We start from the raw sequence: 24,891 nt of genomic DNA, 5'->3' as shown, positions 1-24,891 counted from the left end.
ATATTTGAAACTTTACATGCAAACAAATACAGCTGTTTATAGAAAAACAGAGAAAAAAAAAACAAAAAAAACCCACAAAATAAAAATATATATATATTTTTTTTTTTATAAATTCTTTATTCATTTTAAATCATAAACAAGTGTGCAATAATATATCCATTAAATTTCAATGTAACACTTGAAAATCTTAATCATATCATCAAGAACAAAAGAATATATCCCCACCCCCCACCCTACTGAAATTAAAATTCATAAATCATTTTCAAATCATCGAAATAAAAATATTAATCCCCTCCCTCCCGCCCTACCTAAAGAAATAAAAACAAGATGGAGATGGAGATGTAGGTTTTGCATGACCAATGCGTGTTCCAAATCAGAATAAGATAATGGGTGGGAGGGGAGGGAAAATAATGGGTGGGTTAGGGGATAAATTTTCAATGAATGTGCTAGGAGCTAATCATGTAAACAATCATAGAATATTGATTAAGTATAATTATTAATCAGATGGATCTAAAAATGTATTCGCTGAATGTCAATGGTTTAAATCATCCTATTAAGAAGAAGAAATTATTATCGTTCCTTAAAAATCAAAATGCGGATATTTATTTTATTCAAGAAACTCATCTTTCGGAAATTGAATCAAAAAAATTATCTGGAGGTTTTATTTCTAAATGTTTATTTGCACCGGCTTTAAAGAAAAAGGCTGGAGTGGCTGTTCTAATAAATAAAAAATGTAATGCAGATTTTAAACTAATTAATTATGATCCCTTAGGAAGATGGGTGCATGTCGAAATGGTTCTGGGAAATACTACCCTGAATTTATTCAATTTATATGCTCCTAATACGAATCAAATGGAGTTTTTTAAACAAATTCAGCAATTGCTCTTACCACTGGCTACATCTAATTTAATAGTAGCAGGGGATTTCAATGCTGTAATGGATCCGATATTGGATAAAAAACCAAGTAAAGTTATGAAATCATTAGGCTTAGATAATTTGATACTATCTTGTGATTTAGTAGATATATGGCGAATTCTTCATTTTAATGATCAGGAATTTTCTTTTTGTTCTCAGGTCCATAAATCCTTTTCACGAATTGATTATATATTTGTTTCTAATAATATAGCGCAGCGTGTCTTAAAAGCAGTAATTGATCCCATTATAATTTCAGATCATGCTGGTGTGTGGATTAATCTTCAAAATTATGATGCTGAAAACTCTGATTTAATTTGGAGATTTAATAATGATTTATTAGCGGATTCAAAATTTCTTGAAGATTTCAAAATAAAAATGCAAGAATTCTTTCAATTTAATGAATCAGATGATATTAATGCTGAGATCTTATGGGATGCTTTTAAAGCAACTATGAGAGGAAATATTATTTCATATTCAACATTTATTAACAAACAAAAAAAAAAACAATTTATTGAGATGGGAAAGCAAATTAAATTATTAGAAAATAAATTAATTGAGAAATGGGAAAATAATACATTACAAGAATTATTAAAATTAAAAGTTAAATACAATGAAATTTCTTCTCAAATTGTGAGGAAAGACATTTTCAACAAACAAGTACAATATTATGGAAATTCAAATAAAGCTGGTAAATTATTAGCAAACTTTCTAAAAGCAAAGAAAAGAAAATCTAAGATTATTGCAATTAAAGATACAAAAGGTAACACACATACCAACACAAAAGATATTATAACACAATTTCTTGATTTTTATAAAGAATTATATACTTCCAATTCTTATAAAAATAAAGAACAAGACGGATTAACTTTTTTAAATTCATATATTGGACCAAATATTCCAGATCATATAAAAGGAAGTTTAGAAGAACCTATATCATTAAAAGAATTAGAAACAGCATTGAAGTCTCTTAGAGTTGGATCCGCTCCAGGTGGAGATGGGTATACTGTTGAATTTTATAAATTTTTTCAAAATATCATATTACCACATCTGTTAAATTTATATCAATATCAAATAAAGAATGGAAAAATTTCTGGTACTATGGCAGAATCAATAATTATAGTCTTACCAAAACCAAACAAAGATCCTACTCTGGTTTCAAATTACAGGCCTATTTCATTATTGAATGTGGATAACAAATTAATGGCTAAAGTATTAGCATTAAGATTGGCAAAAGCTCTCCCTTTCATTATTGATGTACATCAAACAGGATTTATTGCTAAAAGACATTCATCAAATAATACTAGATTAGCATTCCACTCATTAAATTTAGCAAAAAATATAAATGATCCAGCTTTTTTAATATCTTTAGATGCAGAAAAAGCTTTTGACAGAGTGGAATGGAATTTTATATACCAAGCTTTACAATGGTTTGGTATAGGATCCGGTTTTATTGAAATGATTCAGACATTGTATAGCTCTCCTGGAGCAAGATTATATATTAATAATAATTTATCAAATAGATTTAACTTGCACAGGGGAGTTAGACAGGGATGCCCTCTGTCTCCTTTACTTTTTGATATTGTCCTAGAACCTCTATTAATTGCAATAAACAAAACTAAGGAGATAGAGGGAATATCATTTAACAATTTTGAATTTAAAATATCTGCATATGCAGATGATATATTATTATATTTAAGAAAACCGGAAACTACTATTCCATGTATACTTAATTTAATAGAAACATATGGTACTTTTTCTGGATATAAAATTAATTGGAACAAATCTGAAATTCTCCCAATAAATGTTCATTGTACCAAAGGATTATTTGACCCATATTCATTTATTTGGAAAGATGATGGTATAAAATACTTAGGAATTATGATCAAAAATACAATTGAAGACACAGTCAAAGAGAATGAAAAACTTTTATTGAAAAAAATAACAGAAATGTGTGAGCAATGGAATCCATTACATCTTTCTTGGTGGGGAAGAATTCAAACAATTAAAATGATGATATTGCCTGTGGTTTGTTACCAAATGAGTATGATTCCAATATTTTTTCAGGGGTCATTTTATAAAAAACTTAACAATATTCTTACAAAATTTGTTTGGTGTGGGAAAAGATCAAGAATCGCTTTAGTATCATTACAAAGACCAATTATGGAAGGGGGGGTAAATTTTCCAAATTTTTATAGGTATCATCAAGCCTATATCTTAAGACAGGGTATGTATTGGATCCTTCCAGAGCTTCTAGAAAATGTACCAGATTGGCTATATTTAGAATGGCGGCTCCTGTTCCCTTTATATCCAGAACAGTTAATAACTATAACAATGCCTAAAAGATACAAAGACCACAGAATTTTATTTGACACTTGGAAAACATTGAGATATATTAGTAATCTATCACCTGAACCTATTGCTAAATCTCTAAATCAATCAATATGGATAAACTCCAGGATCAGAATTGGCGGATTTAAAATCGTCTGGAAACAATGGATAAATGCAGGAATAAGAACATTGAATGATATCATATCAGAAGGTTCACTGCTTAGTTTTTCACAATTGCAAAATAAATTTGGATTAAATAAATCACAATATTTTAAATGGATGCAATTGAAGCAGGCCATTCAGGTAGGGTTCCCTGAATGGAAAAATCTAAATAATCAATATAGTTTACAGGTTCTATGTTTCCAGACGGATTTGTTGGGTCACCAAGCCGCAAAATGGTATAAATTGATATATGGATTTTTAAATAAAAAAAAGAAAACAAGTCTTAGGGATATTTGGAGTATTGAGATAGGTCAGACAATTTCTGAATCTCAATGGCCACGATTTTGGTCCTGGAGATTAAGATCTACAAGGTCAGCATCTATGAATCAAACATGGTTATTTTTATTACATAGAATATTCTGGACCCCAACGCGCCTGCAAAAAATAGATAGTACTATATCTAATAGATGCTGGCATTGTAAATTGGAAATAGGGACGTTAGATCATTTAATTTTTTTTTGTCCCTTTGTAAACGCATTTTGGAATTTAATTTGGCCCCAAATTAATAAGTTACTAGAGAATCATGTAGGACTCTCGTATGACACCATATTATTTGGTACTGCAATGAGAACTAAGAGTCCGATTTCAGCAAACAATAATAAGCTATTACTAATACTAACAGGAGTCGCCATGCAACAAATTACTCAAAATTGGAAAGATTACACCAAATTAAATTATACGTTCTGGTGGAATTCTGTTTGTCATATTTATAAAATGGAAAAAATAATAGCGTTACAACAGGGAAATCATCTTAATTTTAATAAAATTTGGCAACCATTGACAAAATATTCTAATGATTAGTTCTTAGCACAATGATAAATAATTATATATGAATGGGGTGGGATTTGACTAATTAATGGAAATATACTATATAAAAAGGGGATGGGAATTATATTATATATGCTAATGTATAATCTTTATCATATCATATTTTAAATACGATGTATTATTAATGACAATATTTTAAATATGTAAAAAAACTTTATTGTATATTATATTACTCAAATATTGTAAGAATGGAAAACTTATAAATAAAAATTTAAAAAAAAAAAAAAAAAAAAAGAAATAAAAACAAACTCTCAATGGAAAATATACCACCCCCCACCCCCCAATACGTGAAATATAATCTCCCATAAAAAGTGATGTCTACTCATTACAATATTTTTCCATTTAGTCCACAAACCTCCTAGGGGGGGGTGGAGATAACGGCATTAACAATGGAGCCATTTAAAATATGATGAATAAAGAAATAGGAAAGGCAATAATGTGTATTCTTCCCGGCCAAAAACTATTTATTTGTAATAATACTATGTAACAAATCATTAGATTTACGGCTGCTACAGCGACCCGTCAGATTTTACCGGTGATATTAGAGAATCTGGCCCTCAGTCTTTAGCACCTAGAGTTGGATCTCTGCTGGAGTATCCATAAGGACTGGCCCTTCGTTAGTCTCACTGTTGTGGAGAGTAGAGCTTTCTTTGGTTAATTCCTACATTCCATGGCTCTTGAGAGTGGTGAGTTTTTTTTCTCCCTAGTCCTACCTCGGTGAGGGAACCCACTCTGGAAATGCTCCGAGAGCCTGCGCGGCCTTCCCTTTTTATCAAGCCATTCAGTCTCTGAATTAAAGACGGTGAGATTTTCCACAAGCAGGCCTGCGCTGTATTTTTGGTACCCGAGTAAGTGGAGAACAGCAAATCTGCCTGAGTGGATGACTAAATTCCAATAGTTTTCATAGAGACATCCATTCCAGGGGAAAGAGATTTCTGTCTCAGCAGATAGCAGTATTGCTAGCTAGAATCCTTCTGGAAGCAGACTTTTTTTTTTTCTCACCGGTGCCGGCACCTCTCCTCTCCGCTCCCACGTACCTCTTTCAATGTTTGCCGGCGTGGGTAGCATCTTCTGCTGTCGGACATCAGAAGGGAGCCAAGGCCGGCAACAAGCAGAGGGTGGAAAATACTTCTTGCGCTAAAATTTCAATATGGGGTGAGGGCGTGCAAGTGAGCGTGTGATACAGATTTTACAAACAGAAAAAGGTTTTATAAAACTACCCCCTCCCCCCCCCCCCAAGAATCAGTGAGCTTTACCATAAGGAGGTTCCGATCTCGCTCCAGATCCTGTAGCTTTTTGCTGAGCCGCTGGATCTCTTGCTGCTGAGCAGCCTCTTGCACTTTCAACAGTTCCTGTGTCCTTTCCTTCTCCCGGGTCGTCTGGCGCTCCACTTGTCGCAGAGCTACAACTGTATGGAAGCATGGTAATTAATTAGATGTCTAGTCTTCCTGTAAGTATAATTATAATTAAGGGACGGAGGTGGTATATAGTTATATTCTGTTATCAATTGATTCCCTTGATATGTAATTCTCAAAATTGAATCCTCTACCACACCATGTAATGTACACGAATCACTGTTATGTAATTTATCTAGATAATCTTTATTACGCAATTCTTTTGGTAATTCCTATAATTTGTATTTCGCCTTGAATATATAATATATAATGTATTCGAAATTAATTTTCCTATGAACTGTTTTCCTACCTTCTTCTACTCTATGTTTATAACCTAACTAATTTATTTTTCTCAAGTACTTTAGCAAGAATGTGAGCCTTTGGGACAGTCAGGGAACTCTAAGTACTTTCTCTTCATCTTAATTAATCTTACTTATTGCATTTCTTCTGTTTCTACTGTAAACCGCTTAGAACCTCACGGTACAGCGGTATATAAGAAATAAAATTATTATTATTATTATTATATTATAGGTTCAATCAATATTTATGAATATAATACATATAAGATATTTTTGATTACAATATTTGTGAGAAGGGTGGGTGGGGGAGGGAGTTAATTTATGTATTTAATTTTTTTCTGTCCCTATAGCCTTTTGGAAGTTAATTTGGTCCCAAATTAATTCATTGTTAGAAAATCATGTTGCCCTTTCATATGATACTATATTATTTGGTACATCTATGAGATTCAAAAGCCCAATTTCTGCAAATAATAATAAACTTTTATTAATATTGACCCGGGTTGCCATTCAACAGATTACTGGAAACTGGAAAGATTATACTAAACTTAATTATACCTTTTGGTGGAATTCAGTATGTCATATTTACAAAATGAAGAGGGTGCTTGCCATGCAACAAGGAAATTATCATAAGTTTAAAAAGATTTGGGGGTCATTGATTACTTATTCTAATGATCAGACATCTTAAACACCTTGGTGTTAGATAAGATATAGGGGGGGTGGGATTGGGAAAGATAATAATTGCTAATTGTGTTATTATTAATAAATGGGTGGGTGGGAAAGAATTCTTTTATATTTATATATAGGGATTCTTTTATATTTATATATTTTAAGGATTGTCAAGTGATATGTTAAAAATTTTTCTGATTGATTATTATACACTTGTAAGATTTGAAAATGAATAAAGATTAAAAAAAAAAAAATTTATGTATTTAAGATGATACATAGAAAGAATTTCAAGTGATGTATATGATTCAATTGATGTAATATTGTGTCCTTGATGTAAGATGAAAAAAGGAGAAATTAGGGTCTTACCTGCTAATTTACTTTCTTTTAGCTTCTCCAGACCAGTAGAGGTTAACTTTACGAATGGGTATATATCTAATCATGACCAGCAGGTGGAGACTGAAAACAAAACTTTGGGACAGTATATCCTAGCCCCTCCTCTCTATTTCCCTCAGTCTGCCGAATAGCCAAGCAGAACCAAGAACTGGAAAACAACAGAGAGAAAAAACAATACTCCAAAAGGAGTAACAAATAACATACCCAAAATGCTGTTGGAAAATGCAGAGGAGAAATTCCCGAAGGAAGAATGTCCCCACAGCTCGCCAGCTAAGCCAGCCGAGCCACAGCCGCTGTTCTTCAATTCTCCCCGGCCCTAGAAAAATACTAGAACCCGCAGCAAAAACCAAAAACTGCCCGCGCAACAGCCCCAACAACAACAACAACAGACAGGGTGGGGACCTCTACTGGTCTGGAGAAGCTAAAAGAAAGTAAATTAGCAGGTAAGAACCTAATTTCTCCTTCTTTAGCACTCTCCAGACCAGTAGAGGTTAACTTTACGAATGGGACGTACCAAAGCAGTCCCTCTCACGGGCGGGACCCCCGAAGGGCCGATACCAGTACACGCTCACCGAACACCGCGTCCCGACGCGCCTGCACATCAACCCGATAATGACGAACAAAGGAATGCAAGGAGGACCAAACCGCAGCCTTACAAATATCCACTGGAGGCACGAGCGACGACTCAGCCCAAGAAGCCGCCTGACCCCGAGTGGAATGAGCCTTGAGAAACTCCGGAACAGGCTGCTGTTTCAGAAGATAAGCGGAAGCAATCGTCTCCTTGATCCAGCGCGCAATAGTAGCCTTAGAAGCGCCCGCTCCCCGACGAGGACCCGCCAGGAGGACAAAGAGATGATCGGACTTCCGGAATTCCTGGGTCCGCTGCACATAAGAGCGAAGGACCCGACCGACATCCAACTTGCGCAGCTGCCGTTGCTCAGAAGAGCCCTCCCGACCACCCAAGACCGGGAGAACCACCGATTGATTGACATGAAAAGGAGAAACAACCTTCGGCAGAAAGGAAGGAACAGGCCGCAAGACGACCCGCTCCCTAGAAAACTCCAAGAAGGGAGCCCTACAAGAGAAAGCCTGCAGCTCAGAAACACGCCTAGCAGAAGTAATGGCCACCAAAAAGACCGCCTTCAAAGTAAGGTCCTTCAAAGAACAGTCGTCCAAGGGCTCGAAAGGCGGACGCACCAAAACAGAGAGAACCAGATTAAGATCCCAAGAGGGAACCGAGGGCCGTAGGGGAGGCCTAAGCAACTTGGCCGCCCGCAAAAACCGAATCACATCAGGAAGAGCCGATAAACGCTGACCTGACACCAACCCTCGAAAGGCCGACAGGGCCGCAATATGAACCCGGAGAGAAGACCAAGCCAGGCCTCTATCCAGGCCATCCTGCAAGAACTCCAGAATGTTAGGCAGATAAGCGCGAAAAGAGGTCACTCCCCGCGCCCGACACCATTCCTCAAAGAGACGCCAAACCCGCACATAAGCCCGAGAGGTAGAAAGCCTCCGGGACCCCAACAGTGTAGAGATCACCTTGTCTGAATATCCCTTCTTGCTAAGGCGACCCCTTTCAAGAGCCACGCCGTAAGACAGAAGGGAGACGGGTCGAACATGGGAATGGGACCCTGCATCAGAAGGTCGTCCGAGAGAGGCAGAGGAAGAGGATCCGCTACCAGGTGCCTCACCAGATCCGCATACCACGGACGGCGAGGCCAATCCGGCGCCACCAGCACCACCAAACCCGGATGGTGAACAATGCGAAGAAGCACTCTGCCCACCAGCGGCCAAGGAGGGAACACATACAACAGCCCCTCCGTTGGCCACTGCTGGACCAGAGCATCCAGACCCTCGGCCAGACCGTCCCTGCGACGACTGAAGAAGCGGGGCACTTTGGCGTTGCCACCCGTGGCCATCAGGTCCATCAGGGGCTGCCCCCAAGCCTGCACTATCAACTGAAACGCCTCGGCGCCGAGACACCACTCTCCTGGATCTAGAAAGTGACGACTGAGGAAGTCTGCCTGAACATTTTCTACTCCGGCTATATGAGAGGCCGAGAGGTCCAGCAGATGGGATTCCGCCCAAACCATGAGCAGAGCCGCCTCCTGCGCCACCTGAGTGCTCTTGGTGCCCCCCTGACGATTGACCTAAGCCACCGCCGTGGCATTGTCCGACAGCACTCTGACCGACTTGCCCAGCAACAGGGAGTGGAAAACCAACAGCGCCAGACGGACCGCTCTGGTCTCCAACACGTTGATCGACCAGGCGGCCTCCTCCGCGGACCAGGTGCCCTGAGCTGAGTGACCCAAACACTGAGCCCCCCAACCCAGGAGACTCGCATCCGTCAGGAGCACCGTCCACTGCGGGAGATCCAGACCCACCCCCTGAACTAGGTGAGGGGTCTGGAGCCACCAACGCAGACTGCAGCGCGCCAAGCCTCGCAGGGGGACCGGAACATCCATCCCGTGCCTCTGGGGAGACCACCTCCGGAGCAGAGCATACTGGAGAGGACGCATGTGGGCCCGCGCCCACCTCACCACGTCCAGGGACGCCGCCATCGACCCCAAGACCTGGAGGAAATCTCGCGCCCGAGGACACCGGGACGCCAAAAGCAGGCGAATCTGAGATTGCAATTTGCTCACCCGGCCCTCTGGGAGGAAGACCCTCCCCAAGGAGGTGTCGAACAGCACCCCTAGGTACTCCAGACGCTGAGCCGGGACCAACCGACTCTTGGAAAGGTTGACCACCCAGCCCAGCGACCGGAGAAACTCCACCACCCGAGCAGTAACCCGGGAGCTTTCCTGCAACGACTTTGCCCGAATTAACCAGTCGTCCAGGTAGGGGTGTACCAGGATGCCCTCCGACCGCAAGGCTGCCGCGACGACCACCATCACCTTGGTGAACGTCCGAGGAGCCGTGGCCAGCCCAAAGGGAAGCGCACAGAACTGAAAGTGCCGACCCAAGATCGCAAAGCGCAGGAAACGCTGATGAGAGGCCCGAATGGGAACATGCAAGTAGGCCTCCGTCAGATCGAGAGAAGTGAGAAACTCCCCCGGCTGAACCACCAGAATGACCGACCGCAGAGTTTCCATACGGAAAGAGGGAATCTTGAGAGCCCTGTTGACCCCTTTCAAATCGAGGATGGGCCGAAAGGTCCCCTCCTTCTTGGGCACCACAAAGTAAATGGAGTACCTGCCCGTGCCCCACTCCGGAAGGGGCACCGGAACAACTGCCCTGAGATCTAGCAAGCGCTGAAGGGTCTGGCGAAAAGCCTGCGTCTTCCCCGGAGTCTGACATGGAGAAGCGAGGAAAAAATCCGGCAGAGAGCGGGCGAACTCCAGGGCATAACCGTCCCGCACCACCTCCAGGACCCACTGATCGGACGTGATCTCGGCCCATTTGGGGAAAAATTCGCGCAGCCGGGCCCCCACCGGAACCAAAGGGGGCGCCGGCAAGGCGTCATTGTGCAGGACGGGAAGCGGGGGAACCGGCGGAGGGATTCCCTGCCCCCCGACGGGCCCCCCGAAAGGGCTGCATGCGCTGGAAGAACCGACCCCGGGAAAATCCCGGAGACTGGAAAGAAGCAGCCCCACGCCCAGGGCGATACTTGCGAAAATCCCGCAAACGCCCCCGGGCCGCACCCCCCCGAGACGCCGGACGGGCACGGTCCTCCGGCAGACGGGGAACTTTCGAGTCCGACAAAGTCTGAATCAACTTATCCAAGTCCTCTCCAAACAAAAACGACCCCCGAAAGGGAAATTTAGTAAGCTTAGCTTTGGACGCAGCATCCGCCGCCCAAGCGCGCAGCCACAACACACGCCTTGCGGCCACGCCAAAAGCCATAGACTTAGCCGAGATCCGCACCAAGTCATATAGAGCATCTGAGAGGAATGAGGCCGCCATCTCAATCTTCGCTACCTCCTGATCCACCAGAGACCAGTCGTCAGACTCTCGATCCAAGACCCGCTCCGCCCACCGAAACACGGCGCGAGCGACCAATCCCCCACAAATAGCCGCCTGGACCCCAAAGGCAGAGACCTGAAAATTTTGCTTAAGGATGCTCTCCAATTTGCGCTCCTCAGAGTCCCGCAAGGCAGAACCGCCCTCAACAGGCACGGTATGCCGCTTGGAAATTGCCGAGACCACCGCATCCACGACTGGCGAAGCTAACGTAGCCCGATCCCCTTCCGGAATGGGATACAGGCGAGCCATGCTGCGCGCCAGCCGAAACGGCGTCTCCGGCGTTTTCCACTGCTCCAGAAAAATATCCCGAATATCCTGATGCATAGGAAAAGAGCGGGAAACGGAACGGATCCCCCGTAACAGGGGGTCCCCCACACGCGGAGTCTCCGGCGGCGCGTCCTCAAAACGCAAAACCGAAGAAACCTGCTGAATAAGGTCAGGCAGCTCATCTTTCTGAAAAAGGCGCACCACGGACGCCTCGTCACTGGAGAACGGGAAATCCGACAACCCGCCGCCAGCTTCCGTCCCCTCCAGAGAGTCCTGGAACTCCTCAGAAGGGTCCAGGTCCTCCTCCAGACCAACCCGTTCCTCCGACCACAAATTCTCGTCCCACGACACCCGCGGACGCTTGGACAAGGGAGGCGGCGGAGGGGACGTCACGCCAGACGAAAGAGGCAAAGCCGCAGGGAGCGCGGAGGAAAACCCACCCCCCGAAACCCCCTGGGCGCAACCGGGACCCCCAGCCGCCTGAAAATAGGCTCTGCATAAAGAAAAGAAAAATTCAGGAGAAAACCCCCCCGAGGGTCCCAAGGGACTCCCTGCCACAGCAGGGGACCCAGCAGAACCTTGCCCCTGCATAGTCAAAACAGGGGGAAGGTCACCTGAGGTGGAAGACAAAATGGAGGGGCCAGACAGAGAAGATGGCGGTTTTCCCGCCAAAAAAGCTCCCTCCATAGCCTGAAGCGGCTGAGAAACCTGAATAGTCTCAGCCGCTAAAGCAGGCAAGCCGGCATCAGCTGTCAAAAAATCAGCTGAGAGGGAATCCTTCGGGGAATCCCTCCGTGGGCGGTTGTGGAAGACCGGGCTTCCCCACTGCTCCAAGCCGACTCGCGAGGCACCATCGGCGGGGAGCTCTGGGCGCCTGCAGCCGCTGCCGACGGAGCTCCACCACCTCACCGACCCAAACCGCCGAGTTCAGGCCGGCCGCGAGTGCCTCGCGGCTGGACTAAAATTGTGTCCTACTCCCCCGGAGAAGGGCACAATTGCTCCATACGCGACCTAGCTATAAAAAAGTGCTGGTTACATGAAAAAATACAGTAAAATACAGTTTTCTTAAAGGGAAACAACCCTTCAGACCAGCACTACCTCAGGATTTTTTTTTTTTTTTTTTACAGAACAGACTCCACAGGCTCTCGAAGCAATATGCCTTGCTTGACTTAGGGGGCAAGGCTTACTGCTGAGGCTCCTCTAAAAAAATGTGGGGAGGTGGAGGAAGTGGGGGGAGGGACCCCGCTCGTGACCCGCCGGGTTTAACACCCCCGAGGTCGGACGAACCCCCAAACAGAGTCCGCCCAAGCTCCGTCCGGCTAAAAACAGGGACAATAAACCCCCTAAACAAATTCCAACAGCCCTACCAAGGGAGATGGGTACAGATCACTCAACACCTGCTGGAGACTGAAAGAAGACTGAGGGAAATAGAGAGGAGGGGCTAGGATATACTGTCCCAAAGTTTTGTTTTCAGTCTCCACCTGCTGGTCATGATTAGATATATACCCATTCGTAAAGTTAACCTCTACTGGTCTGGAGAGTGCTAAAGAATGAATAAAGATTTGGAAAAAAAAAAAAAAAAGATGTCTAGTCTTCCAAATGAGAAAAAAAACCCCAAACAAATCCACTTTCTTGCGAAGTCATCTGACCTACTTGTGTATGATCATGGAAACAAAATACATCAGCAGATGATTATTACCGTAGTCATAGTCCCCAGTAACTACTCTCCAGATGCAGGTCTTAAGTCACCTTGAACCTTTTCAGGCACAGCGCGACTCGTAAATCTCAGATTCGATTACTTGATCCCAGACTTATCTAACACGCAACTGTCTCTGGGAAAAGGTGACTAGAGTAGCAGATCCAAAACGTTGAGAGCAGCTGAGTTTTCATGTCATGGGTCCATAAGCAGTCTGCAAAAGTTACATGCTTAAACTTCTGTAACTTCAGGGTAGTGAAGCTGTAGCTCTAACCACTGTGCCACACACTGTTTTGAATGCTGAGCCCATTGACAGAAACAAGGGACATTTTGAAGAGCTGGACTCTTCTTAGGATGCTCAAAAAAAAAAAAAAAAAAAAAAAAAAGCCAACAACCTGTTTCCGTTACCTGCTTTAGTATGCTCTCTCCTGGCCTCCTGCAGCCGCTTTTCCATCTCTGTCAGCTGCTCCTGCATCTGAGCCTCCACTTCTGTGACTTTCTGCTGAAGGGCTGAGAGAAGGACAGACTAAGACCAGACTGAGGACTTAGGCAGAACATAAGAAGAAAAAATACAATGACCAAATCGGGTGGGATATAAAACAGAAAAATACCCAAGGAGTTGTGAATAGAGGCTCATAGCAGCAGATCACAGCCCTGATTGCAAATCAGCTGGAAGTACCAAAAATGCAGTGGAAAACTGCCAACTCAAAAGATATCCCAGAATTCTGTTTGCTAGATTCTTCTCTGTGGGGCTGTTTTCCTACGAGAAGCTCGATGCTCTGTCGGTATTGGGCCTTCCTCTCTGTTGGGTCCTGCCTTCATGAAAACAGAAAGTAGGCGTGACCTAGCAGAGAGGAAGACCCAAATCCGGCAAGAACAGCAAGTTGTGAAGGCTGCACTGCCAATGGGGGGGGAGGAGGAGAGACATGCTGCACCCGACTGGGGAGAGGAAGGGAGGGAGAGAGAAGGAAGAACAGGAAGGGAAAAGAGAGGAAAGATGATGCCAGACTCTGGGGAAGAGAGGGAGGGAGGGAAAGGAAGGAAGGAAAGGAGATGCCAGACCATGGAAGGGGAAGGAAAGATACCAAGGCATGGGAATGGGAGAGGAGATAAGGAGACAGATGCCAGATAAGGGGGAAAGCAGGGAGGAAAGGAAAAGAAGGAGAGGAGATGCCAGAGCATGAAGGAGGAAGAGAGAGAAATGCCAGGGCATGGGGGGATGCCAGATCATGGGGTGGGGTGGGAAGGAAGAAAAGAAGAAGAAATGCCAGCGCATAGGGGAGGGGGTAGAGACAGAGAGCAAAATGGACAAGGGGTGAAGCTGAAATGAATCATGTACATAGGAGAGAAGGGGGATGTATTGATGTACTAGTATTCACTACAGTGTTGAAGATGTTGTCTTTTCCTAGGTGCATCCTTGTGCGACTCATGGACTATTATTAAAAATAATTTTTTTATATAGAGGTGGCGAGTGTTAAAAATGATCGGCCCTGGGTGTCAAACGCCATTGTCAAAGTTAGGATGTCCTTTAGATGCAGAAATGGTATGTATGTGTGTGGGGTAGGGCGGGGGAGTTCACATGGGGACATTTCCTGGGTACCTTGTTCATACTGCTCCTGCTGTTGGGACAGGTCCTCTCTCAGTGCCTCTGCATGCTCCCTGCTTTCCCTCAGGTCCTGCTCCGATGTTCTCAGCTGCTCTTTCAAGTCCTCTTCTATCTCCTCCTTCTCTTTTAGCACTGCACATTGCTCCTGTGCTAGTAAGCGCTGTAATCGAGCCTCCTCCTCGAGGACCTCCTGCAGGTGCCGCATGGAAGCTTGCCGTTCATCCAGCTCCACCTCAACTGCGAGGGAGTGAAAGGTATCACTTAAAGCAGTAAGTTATAATCTGGACACGTAGAATTAATCTTATATGTCTCGGATTCATGTATAGTCTATTTGGAATTTATTGTTACACTACACATTTTCCCTTCCTTTTGTGATTTATTGTTACAAAGAGTTTTAATATTTTACTGCCTTTATTATTTAAGTTTTTACAGTTCCCATGTCTTGATATTATTTCATGAAAGGCTACTGCCCTAACCCTAACAAATATAACTAAATCAATAAAATTTAGGGCTGTACATCGATTAAAATTTTTAATTTTGCACGATTAATCATGATTTTTTTTTTTTAATATCTCTTTATTCATTTAAATTTTATTTTTTTTTTTTCCATTATTTTTTATTTTCAAATTTTACATAAAGTGTACAAAATATTAAAATATAATTGATAAATACATATTATCACTTTTATATCTAATACATTATATATCTAAATTTGATTTTCCCCCTCACCCTCCCCCCACCCTTTTATTACTTTAATATATATTTTTAATTTTCAAATTTTATAGAAAATGTACAACATGTTAGAATACAATTGATGAATATTCAATAACATTTTTATATCTAATACAATATATTCTAAATAAATTTTATCCCCTCTCCCTCCCCCCACCCTTCTATTACTTTTCATTCATACATTGCATATTGTATAATATATTATAACATATTATGTAGAAATTATTTTCTTTACCCCCCCTCTATGTGTGTCATAAAAAAAGATCCCTAAAAGAAGAAAAGAAGAAGAAAAATCCTACTATTTATTCATTACAGTATTTTGCCAATGGCCCCCATATTTTTATAAATTTAGTATATGTCCCCCTTTGTATTGCTATTGTTCTTTCCATTTTGAATATATGACATATTGTATTCCACCAAAATGTATAATTTAGGTTGTTGTAATTCTTCCAGTTATTAGTTATATTATATTAGTTATATTAGTTAGGCTGTCCTTTATCTCCTTTGTTATTTGATGTTGTATTAGAACCCTTATTGTTAGCAATACAGCAAACGAGGGAGATACAAGGTATTCCATATTCAGATATGGAATATAAAATTTCGGCTTATGCTGATGATATTTTGCTTTATTTGAAAAATCCAGAATCTACCTTATCTTCTTTATTGAAATTAATTGATAAGTTTGGTAAATTCATTTAAATTTTAAAACAAGTGTACAATAAATCAATTCATAATATACATTTCCACTTGAAAATATTACAAATTTCACACAAAAAGAATTATCCCTCCCATCCCCATAAAGATATCTTTATAAATATCTGACACTTTTTAAAACCAATCCCACCCCCCCACCCACCAAATACACATAATAAATGGGGATAAATACAAATTATTTATTATAATAATCTATTAATGGCCCCCAAACATTTTTAAATTTTTTTTTTAATGTGTTTATATATATATACAATTGTTATTATCTTGATGGATTTATCAAGTGTTGTTTTTGAGCCTATGTATGATTTTTCTTGTACACTTGTTGAATGATTAAAAAGGAATAAAGAATTAAAAAAAAAAAAAAAAATTTAAATTTATTAAATATCCTTTTTTAATTGCCAATGTTTTTTTCATTTCATACATATGACGATTAATCATGATTAAAAAGAACCCCTTGCAATTTAGAGATAGCAATGTAAATACTCAAAATTGACATATATTTCAATTACTAAACTAAAAATAAAATAAATTATCTTACCTTTGTTGTCTGGTGATTTTCTTTCTAATCTTCTCATTCCCTGACTCTGGTGCTGCTTCACTATGCTCGCAGCACCCATCCAGCATCTCTCCTTTCTTCTTTTTCTTCCTCCAGCTTTTTCCCTCCTCACAACCCCCAGATCCACCATCTCTCCCTTTCTCTATCCCTCCCCACCACCCCTGGGTCCACCATTTCGCCCATTCTCTTGCCACCTATCCTCCTACCCATCCCAGGTCCACCATCTTCTCCTTTATCTCTCACGTCCTACCATCCCAGGGTCCATCATCTCTCCCTTTCTCTTCCCAACTACCCTTCTATCCAGCATCTCTTCCTCCTTCTTCCTCCTTATCACCCCCAGGGTCATCATCTCTCCCTTTCTCTCTCCATCCCACCACCACTGGGTCCACAATCTCTCCTATTCTCTTCCCAACTTTCCTCCCATCCAGCATCCCTCTCACATACACCCAAGTCCACCATCTTTCTTTCTCTCTCCCTCCCCACCACTCCAGGGTTCACCATCTTTCCCTATCTCTTCTTAACTACCCTCCCATTCAGCATCAATCCCTTCTTCTTCCTCCTCCTTCTCCTCCTTCCCTCCCCACCACCAGCAGGTTTACCATCTCTCCCTTTCTCTTTCCCTCCCCATCACCACTAGGTCCACCATCTCTCTCATCCCAACTGCCCTCCCATCCTGTGTCTCTCCCTTCCTACCTCCATCTTGTGTTTCTGTTTAATGGGAGGTTGAGCAGGGCAGTTCCAGTAGGCCCCTGCAGGTGGGAAGTCCTTCCCTTCGGCCTCCAACTCACCTTTTAAAATTTAAATGCATCCCCAGCGCTGCAGTGGTTCTCAAGTGCTGCCCAGGTCTTCCTCCATCATGATCCACCTCCTATATGTCACCCTTTCTAATTCATTCATAGTAAGAAACACTCATCCCACCCACAAAGTCTCCTAAGAGAGATGCTAAAATTAGACTATTCCACCTTGTCAAAGCCTCCCCCCTGGATCTCCCCCTCCTATCTTCTCCCTAAGTCTTCTATTAGGCATCCTCCCTCCTCCTTCCCTCCCTGAGACATTTATAACACACACTCACATTTCTTTCTGGCCTCGCCAATTTTCTTCTCGATGATCTGAGCACTGCGCTTCAACTCCGCAGAGAGGCTGTCTCTCTCCTGATGCAGGAGCTCCACCTCAGCATGCAGATCCTCATAGGAGGGGCCACAGCTAAAGGACAAAATCTGGGGTCAGCAAGAATTACAAAATATGGGCCCCCAGTGGGACTAGAGAGTGCTCCATAAATGGAGGCACTTCCAGGAGCCAGAACGAAAACTTAGCAAGCCCCGACGTGTACCTGCCCCAACCCGGCCTCTGCATGCTGAGACTGTGATTGACTTTCCCTAGGAAAAATAAGAACTGCAAGTCCAACATGCATTGGAGATAAAGACAGGATAGCTTCAGCCTACCTTGACAACCTGGAGCTTTACAATCAAAGTAATTTACAATATATGGGTACTTATTTTTTACCTTATTTTGCCCAGTATGAATTGAACCCAGTTCCCCTGGTTCTTAGGCCACTAAGCATTAGGCTATTCATCCACCCCTTGTCTCATCACCAGAGAAGAATGGGACAAATCCAAAGGGATAAACTTCATGGGGTGAGTGTAGAATATTGTGCAGTGATTATTAGATCAGCTATTTTATTTTTCAAATCTTTTTTATGGCATAATGAAATACAAATAGTATTAGCAGTAAAAAAGCAAACAAACATTTAAGGATGCTACAAAGCCAGTAGCATAGCAAGGGAGGTTGGCGCCGAGGCAGCGGCACTTGGCATCTCCATGCCATGTGCCCCCCTACACTTTTTCCCACCCCACCCACCATTCTTCCCTGCTGCTTGGGTGCCCTCACAACCCTTCCCTGATGCTTGAATACCCCCCCTGCCCCAGTGTACATCTTGAAATGTTCACCAATACAAGCATCTTCCACCCGCTGCTTGCACCGGCGTCTGCTCCGTTCTGATGTCATGCCCTGGTCCAGGAAGTGACATCATAAGGAAGCCGACACTGGTGCGAGCAGCAAGTAGAAGATGCTGCTCAAGCCGGCAAACATTTAAAGAGGTATGTGGGGGGATGGAGAGGAGGAGATGGCGTCTGGAGTGATCCACATCCCCCTCCCTCCCTTACTAAGCCATTGTACACAGCTCTAATTGGATTATGCCCCTACGGGCAAGCATCCTAGGACTGGTTGTTTGCCACTAACCTGTCACCTTCTGCTGCGGCCACATCTTTGGTTCTTTCCTCCAGCTGTAACCTGGCTAGTGCCGACTTCCGGGCCACCAGACCTAAGGCAAGGCAAAAAAAAACTCTAATAAAACATACTTTCCATCCAGAGCTCTTGAGAAACAAAAGTATTCAAACTGAACACCTAAAGGTGGCAGGTGGAATTTAACTGCTTTCTGCATGCACATGGGTGGGAGGGTGAATGCTGCGTCTTTTATTCATATAGGACCAAATCTTTTCCACAGAAATGAAAATGGTATAACTAGAGGGCATGAATTGAGGTTGTGGGGTGGCAGACTTAGAAGTAATGTTAGGAAATTATTTTTTACAGAGAGCCTAGAATGCCCGCCCGAGGGAGGTGGTAGAAATGACAATGGCGACGGAATTCGAAAAAGTGGGGAACGAACACAGAGGCTCTAATTAGAAAATGAATGGTATAAAACAAGCTAAGGCCGGTACTGGGCATCCTGTATATGGTGATTTGGTTTAGGATGAGCTGAGGAAGGCTTTGCTAGAAGCTCCAATGACTGGATGGTTGGGATAGGCTGGAGTGGGAACCTAAAGACAGTACCACTGTGGAATGCTCTGCCACATCAACTCCGACTCGAACAACAACTTGATAGATTCAAGATAAGCCTAAAGACTTTTTTATTTCGTGATGCTTTAACCTGCTCTTAAAGCATCTCCATCTTACTCAACCAACCGCTTCTATGAAACGATCCCATCCTACATGTTTTATCCTCTCCTCCACCTTATCTCAATCTATATATATAAAATCGGAGGTGTGTGTGTATGTGCTGCGATCACGCAAAAACGGCTTGACCGATTTGAACGAACCTTGGTATGCAGATCCCTCACTACCTGGGGTGATATGTTCTGGGGGTCTCGCGGCCCACCTGCACACGTGGGCGGAGCTACAAACAGAACTTCAGATTTCACCCATTCATGTCAATGGAAAAAATGTAAAAAGCTGCCATTCTCACAGTAATTCAAAAACGGCTTGACTGATTTGAACGAAACTTGGTATGCAGATCCCTCACTACCTGGGGTGATATGTTCTGGGGGTCTCTTCACCCAAGAATTTATATGTTCTTGCTCCTGGAGGTGAAACTAAAAATGTTGTTTATAATCAAGTTTTGTGTTAGTTGTATTATATTCATTTTGTCAAATATTTCACATTATAATTTGAATATTGTACTTTTTATAAAGCTGTAAACAAATAATTTCATTCACCACTATAAAGTATCTTTATTTGAATCCATTTACAGTGTTATTGCTATAATTTAATACCCGTGCAACGCCGGGGCATCAGCTAGTATCATATAAAAAAATTTTTTTTCTTCTCCCGGTTTTCCCTTTCTTTTTCTTCTAATTATGTAACTTTTCCCCTCCCTTCCCCTCTTACCCCCACCTTCAAGTTCGTCCAGTTAATGTCCTTAATGTACACTTTTATTATCTTCTTTTATATATATAATTTTTTATCTCTATTTTAAATCTTTTATTGTAAACCGGCTAGATACTTGTTGATGGTCGGTATATTAAAAGTCAATAAAGTTGAAACTTGTCTACTGCCCAGAAATATTAAAGAAAAGACAATTTAAGCATGAATGTATAATGAGGGTGAATATTGGGCAGACTGGATGGACCATTCAGGTCTTTCTTTATCTGCTGTCATTTACTATATTACTATGGTATGTTATTGGATTATAACCAATAACCAGGCTTGACGCAGAGTCTTACAAGATTCAGTAGTTTATTATGATAACTCTGGGATAATTGATCATTCTTCAAGGATAAGCACACATAATATTCTTACACACGAGCAACATCATCCACGGAACCCGGTAATGACACTACCAAGAACATAAGAATAGCCTTACTGGGTCAGACCAATGGTCCATCATGCCCAGTATCCCGTCTTCACGGTGGCAAATCCAGGTCCCTAGTACCTGCCCAAAATCCCAATGAGAGCAACATTCCAGAGCTGAGATTGTGACGTCAAAATGCCTCATTCCACAGTGCCTCAGAGCCAACCTCATCAGTGATGTTACAATGGCTTAATTGTCCTATACAGTGGTACCTCGGTTTACAAGACGGTTTGCAAGACGAGCAAAACATTTGCAAAATCGGTGCCTCGGAAACCGAGCATGGCTCGATTTACGAGCACCCCCCCTGCGATCCGGCCCCCCCCTGCCTCGAAACGGCACCCCCCCCGCCACGATCCAACCCCCTGACACGATTGGGCACCCCCCCGCCACGATCCGACCCCCCCGATACAATTGGGCACCCCCCCGCCACGATCCGACCCCCCCCCCCCGTTCTGAACATGAACTCGCAGGCCTTGAGCATGCTCAGATGCTCAAGACCCAGCAGAGAAGGAAGCCGATTTTCAAGAGTGCCCAGATGAGGGTAAGAAGCGGCGGGGGGGTGCCCAATTGTGTCGGGGGGATGTCGGATCGTGGCGGGGGATGCCCAATCGTGGTGGGGGGGGTCGGATCGTGGCGGGGGGTGCCCAATCGTGTCGGGGGGGGTCGGATCGTGGCGGGGAGGTGCCGGTTCGAGGCAGGGGGGTGCCGGATCGCAGGAAGGGGTGCCTGATCGCGGGGGGGGGGGCCTTCGAGGGGAGCAATGCCGGTTCTCGGTGGGGGGAACGCATCAAAGCGAGTTTCCATTATTTCCTATGGGGAAACTCGCTTTGATAAACGAGCATTTTGGATTACGAGCATGCTCCTGGAACGGATTATGCTCGGAATCCAAGGTACCACTGTACTTGGTTCACGTAAGAACATAAGAATAGCCTTACTGGGTCAGACCAATGGTTCATCAAGCCCAGTTAGCTATCATCTCAGCAATTTGTCTCCTGGAGCTGCTTGGGTTTGCCAACAATTACCAAAAGTCACATCTCCAACAGGCCTTTGATAAACATTGAAATTAAAAGAAGATAAATTTGCTGGGAAGAAGTGATGGAAGTCTAGGCTTTTTGGCTTTGTGGCAGAGTCCAGTCCAGGTTTGCCTGGATCCTGAGCCCACTCACATAAACAGATATGGTTGGAAGGTACAATAAACAATCATTTATTCTTTTTACAGACCTGAGCCTGTTCCCTCACAAGCTTAGGGAAGACAAAACAGTCTCAATTCAGTTCCACACTTCAGTCTTCATTTATCACAAAACTCTACTCTATCCCAACACTGAGTTCCACAATAACCCAGCAGAGACCAGTCATCCCCTTGATATTCTCATACACTTTCCAGTCCTTTTCATGCCTCCTTCTACAGCTACGAAAGATGGAAGTCCCTCTCTGAATGACTCTACTTTGGGGCAGATATACTCCTCCCTGCCTGAGCCCTGCCCCTCTAACAGCAGGATACATTCTTCAATGTCTCTCAGCACTGAGCTGCAAAAGCTCAGTGAATCTTGGAACTGGTAGTTCCCCCACATTCTTCTAATGCCCCCTGCTGTCCAGAGGCAGAACTGTAGCATTGGTGAGGGAAAAATTCCTTAATCTCTCACAGGCTTTTTTATATTGAATTCTGTACATTTTAAAATTTTTTGTTTGTTTTTTAAGGATTGTAAACTTTATGAGAGGGTAAAATGAATTAAGAAAAATAGTTCATGTAATCCTTTTTCTTCTTCTCTACCCACTATTTTAAGTTCTTGTAAACCGTGTCGAGTTCCATTCTCATGGAGATGATGCGGTATATAAACTTAAGGTTTAGATTAGATTAGATTTATATATATATATATATATACACAATTGTTATTGTTTTGATGGATTTATCAAGTGTTGTTTCTGAGACTATGTATGATTTTTCTTGTACACTTGTTGAATGATTAAAAAGGAATAAAGAAAAAAAAAAAAAGGATTGTGAACCGCCTAGAATGTTGTGATTGAGCGGCATAAAAATTATTAAATAAATAATATTAACTTAACTTTCTGGCTCAAGGCCGATCACAATCTGGGCTAACATCCCAGATAGGCACTATCATTCACCACACCTACTTCACAGGTGCATAACTCACTGGGATAATTTTTATAAAAGCTTTTTTTCCACGGATAAAATAGGATTTTCCTGTAGAAAAAAATATTAAGACGAATGGGTATATATGAATGTAAATACAAGTGATGTACGAAAATTGTTTTATTAAGTGTAATTCACTTGTTGTAAGATTTTAAAAATGAATAAAGAAGTATAAAAATAAATAAATAAACTGAACCCCAGAAAGCATGTACACATTACAGAGATGTTAACTTCACCATCCCCTTGGAAAGGAAAGGCTCCCCCCTTGATATTTTTATGCAGAGAAGGAGAGATCCTCATCTCCTTTCCTGTGACCTTGAATCGTGTCGATTCTTTTCGAAGCAAAGGTGATTCTCTGGCCCAGCGCCTGCAGGCGTGATGCAGCTGCCTTCATCACAGACTCCTGACCCACAACGATCTGATGGAAACTGAGAAGACAGGCATGTGAATAGAGTTCTGAGTGCAGACAGAAACATGCACAAATTGACATACATCACATATATGCACTGTTCTTCTAACCCCCAACAACCTTGTCTTCCTGATGGAGAATGACACGGTGACAAAATTTGTCCCCGTCCCCGTGGATAACCACTGAAAACCATCCCCATGTCATTTTTTAAGGAGAGAGGGAAGAATCAAAGTATGAATGGGCACAACCACTGACCCTCAAAGCCTTGCATTGAAGAATGCTGGTGTAGAAGGGCTGAGGTTGAGATAAGACACTAAAGAATGAGAGTCTCTGGTATCCAAAGCAGATGTGATGTCATAATGCCTCATGCCACCAATGCCTAAGAGCCAGCCTCATCAGTGATGTCACAATGGCTCACATAAGAATCAGAATATGAAAGGGCCCAGCCACTGACCCTCAAGCCTTCCATTGAAGAATGCTGGTATAGAAGGGCTGAGGTTGAGATAGACACTAAAGAATGACACAGGATTGTTTCCCGTAGTTATCTGCGGGGACGGGAACAGTGATGAATTTTTATCACCATGTCATTCTCTACTTCCTGATCTCTCAAATACTAATTGAAGGCGGTTTTGGATACCAAGTCTTTGCTGACAACAGCTTATACTTTTTCGTTAAACTTTTTAGATTACTCTGTTTTATATACCATATGGCCCTGATTCTATACACGACATTTAATTCCCAGGCGCCATTCAGAGCAGTTGTCAATCAACCTCTGGGCACTGTTTATAGAATCATGCCTAGCGGAACCAGTGGCCTAGCAAGGGAGATTGGTACCCGGGGCAGTAGTACCCATCACTGTGCCTTGCACCCCCCACACACGCTCCTTCTGCACCCCTACTCTTCCTCACTGCTTGGGTGCCCCTCCCAACTCTTCCCTTTGCCCCCCTTGTACCTCTTGAAACGACTGCCAGCACAAGCAGCATCTTCCACCCACCTCTCATGCCGGCGTTGGCTCCCTTCTGATGTCACATCCTGGTCCTGTGACCATGGGTTTAGGATTCACAAATTTGGTTATTTGCAAGACTCTAAGTCACTCCACCTCCCGGACCTCTCCATACCTTACTTTTAAAGCCTGGTGGTATAGCAGTGAAGCGGGGCAGGAGCAATCTTCCTAAGCTCCTGTCCCAATCGGAGCCACAAATAAAAATGGCTGCCCTGAGTTCCCATGCTCTCGTGAGACTACAGTGGGAACTCATGGCAGCCATTTTTATTCCTGGCTCTGCACAAGGCAGGAGCATAGAAGATCGCTCCTGCCCTGCTTCGCCATTATACCACCAGGCTTTAAAAGTAAGGAGAGCAGAGGACCAGGAGGTGGAAGTGGTTCAGAGTCGGCCCTAAAGTTATTCACAAAATTTCTTATTCGTGAGGGGGCTTTGCCCCTAACCCCTGCAAATATGGAGGGGAGAGTATATATAAATTTAAATAAATAAATCAATCCATCCCTGTGTGAATTCATGCTATAGAAGGACCTCTGCTGTGGAACACTGGGTCCTCTCAGGCCTGCAGTGGCAGAGTCTAAAGTATCACTTACAGATCTACTGTTTTCCCTCTCCATCTAG

The 24,891-nt window shown here is 43.0% G+C and overlaps 1 protein-coding gene across 4 annotated transcripts in view; it reads right to left on the bottom strand.

Annotated features, from left to right (window-relative positions):
- CCHCR1 (coiled-coil alpha-helical rod protein 1) overlaps positions 1 to 24,891 on the bottom strand; it is a 62,514-nt gene that overhangs the window by 7,304 nt on the left and 30,319 nt on the right. For all 4 annotated transcript variants that reach the window (XM_033916292.1, XM_033916290.1, XM_033916291.1 and 1 more), the window contains exons 11-16: positions 23,179 to 23,291; positions 18,824 to 18,905; positions 17,658 to 17,788; positions 14,578 to 14,820; positions 13,386 to 13,487; positions 5,550 to 5,701 (exon numbers count right to left, since the gene is read on the bottom strand). In XM_033916292.1, coding sequence (XP_033772183.1) covers positions 5,550 to 5,701; positions 13,386 to 13,487; positions 14,578 to 14,820; positions 17,658 to 17,788; positions 18,824 to 18,905; positions 23,179 to 23,291 — 823 coding nt within the window. The remainder of the gene's footprint in view (positions 1 to 5,549; positions 5,702 to 13,385; positions 13,488 to 14,577; positions 14,821 to 17,657; positions 17,789 to 18,823; positions 18,906 to 23,178; positions 23,292 to 24,891) is intronic.

Source organism: Geotrypetes seraphini, chromosome 12 (assembly GCF_902459505.1).
Source record: "Geotrypetes seraphini chromosome 12, aGeoSer1.1, whole genome shotgun sequence".
NCBI classification, from domain to species: Eukaryota; Metazoa; Chordata; class Amphibia; order Gymnophiona; family Dermophiidae; genus Geotrypetes; species Geotrypetes seraphini.
The sequence above is the reverse complement of the archived record's forward strand: the minus strand, read 5'-3'. Positions and strand labels throughout refer to the sequence as shown.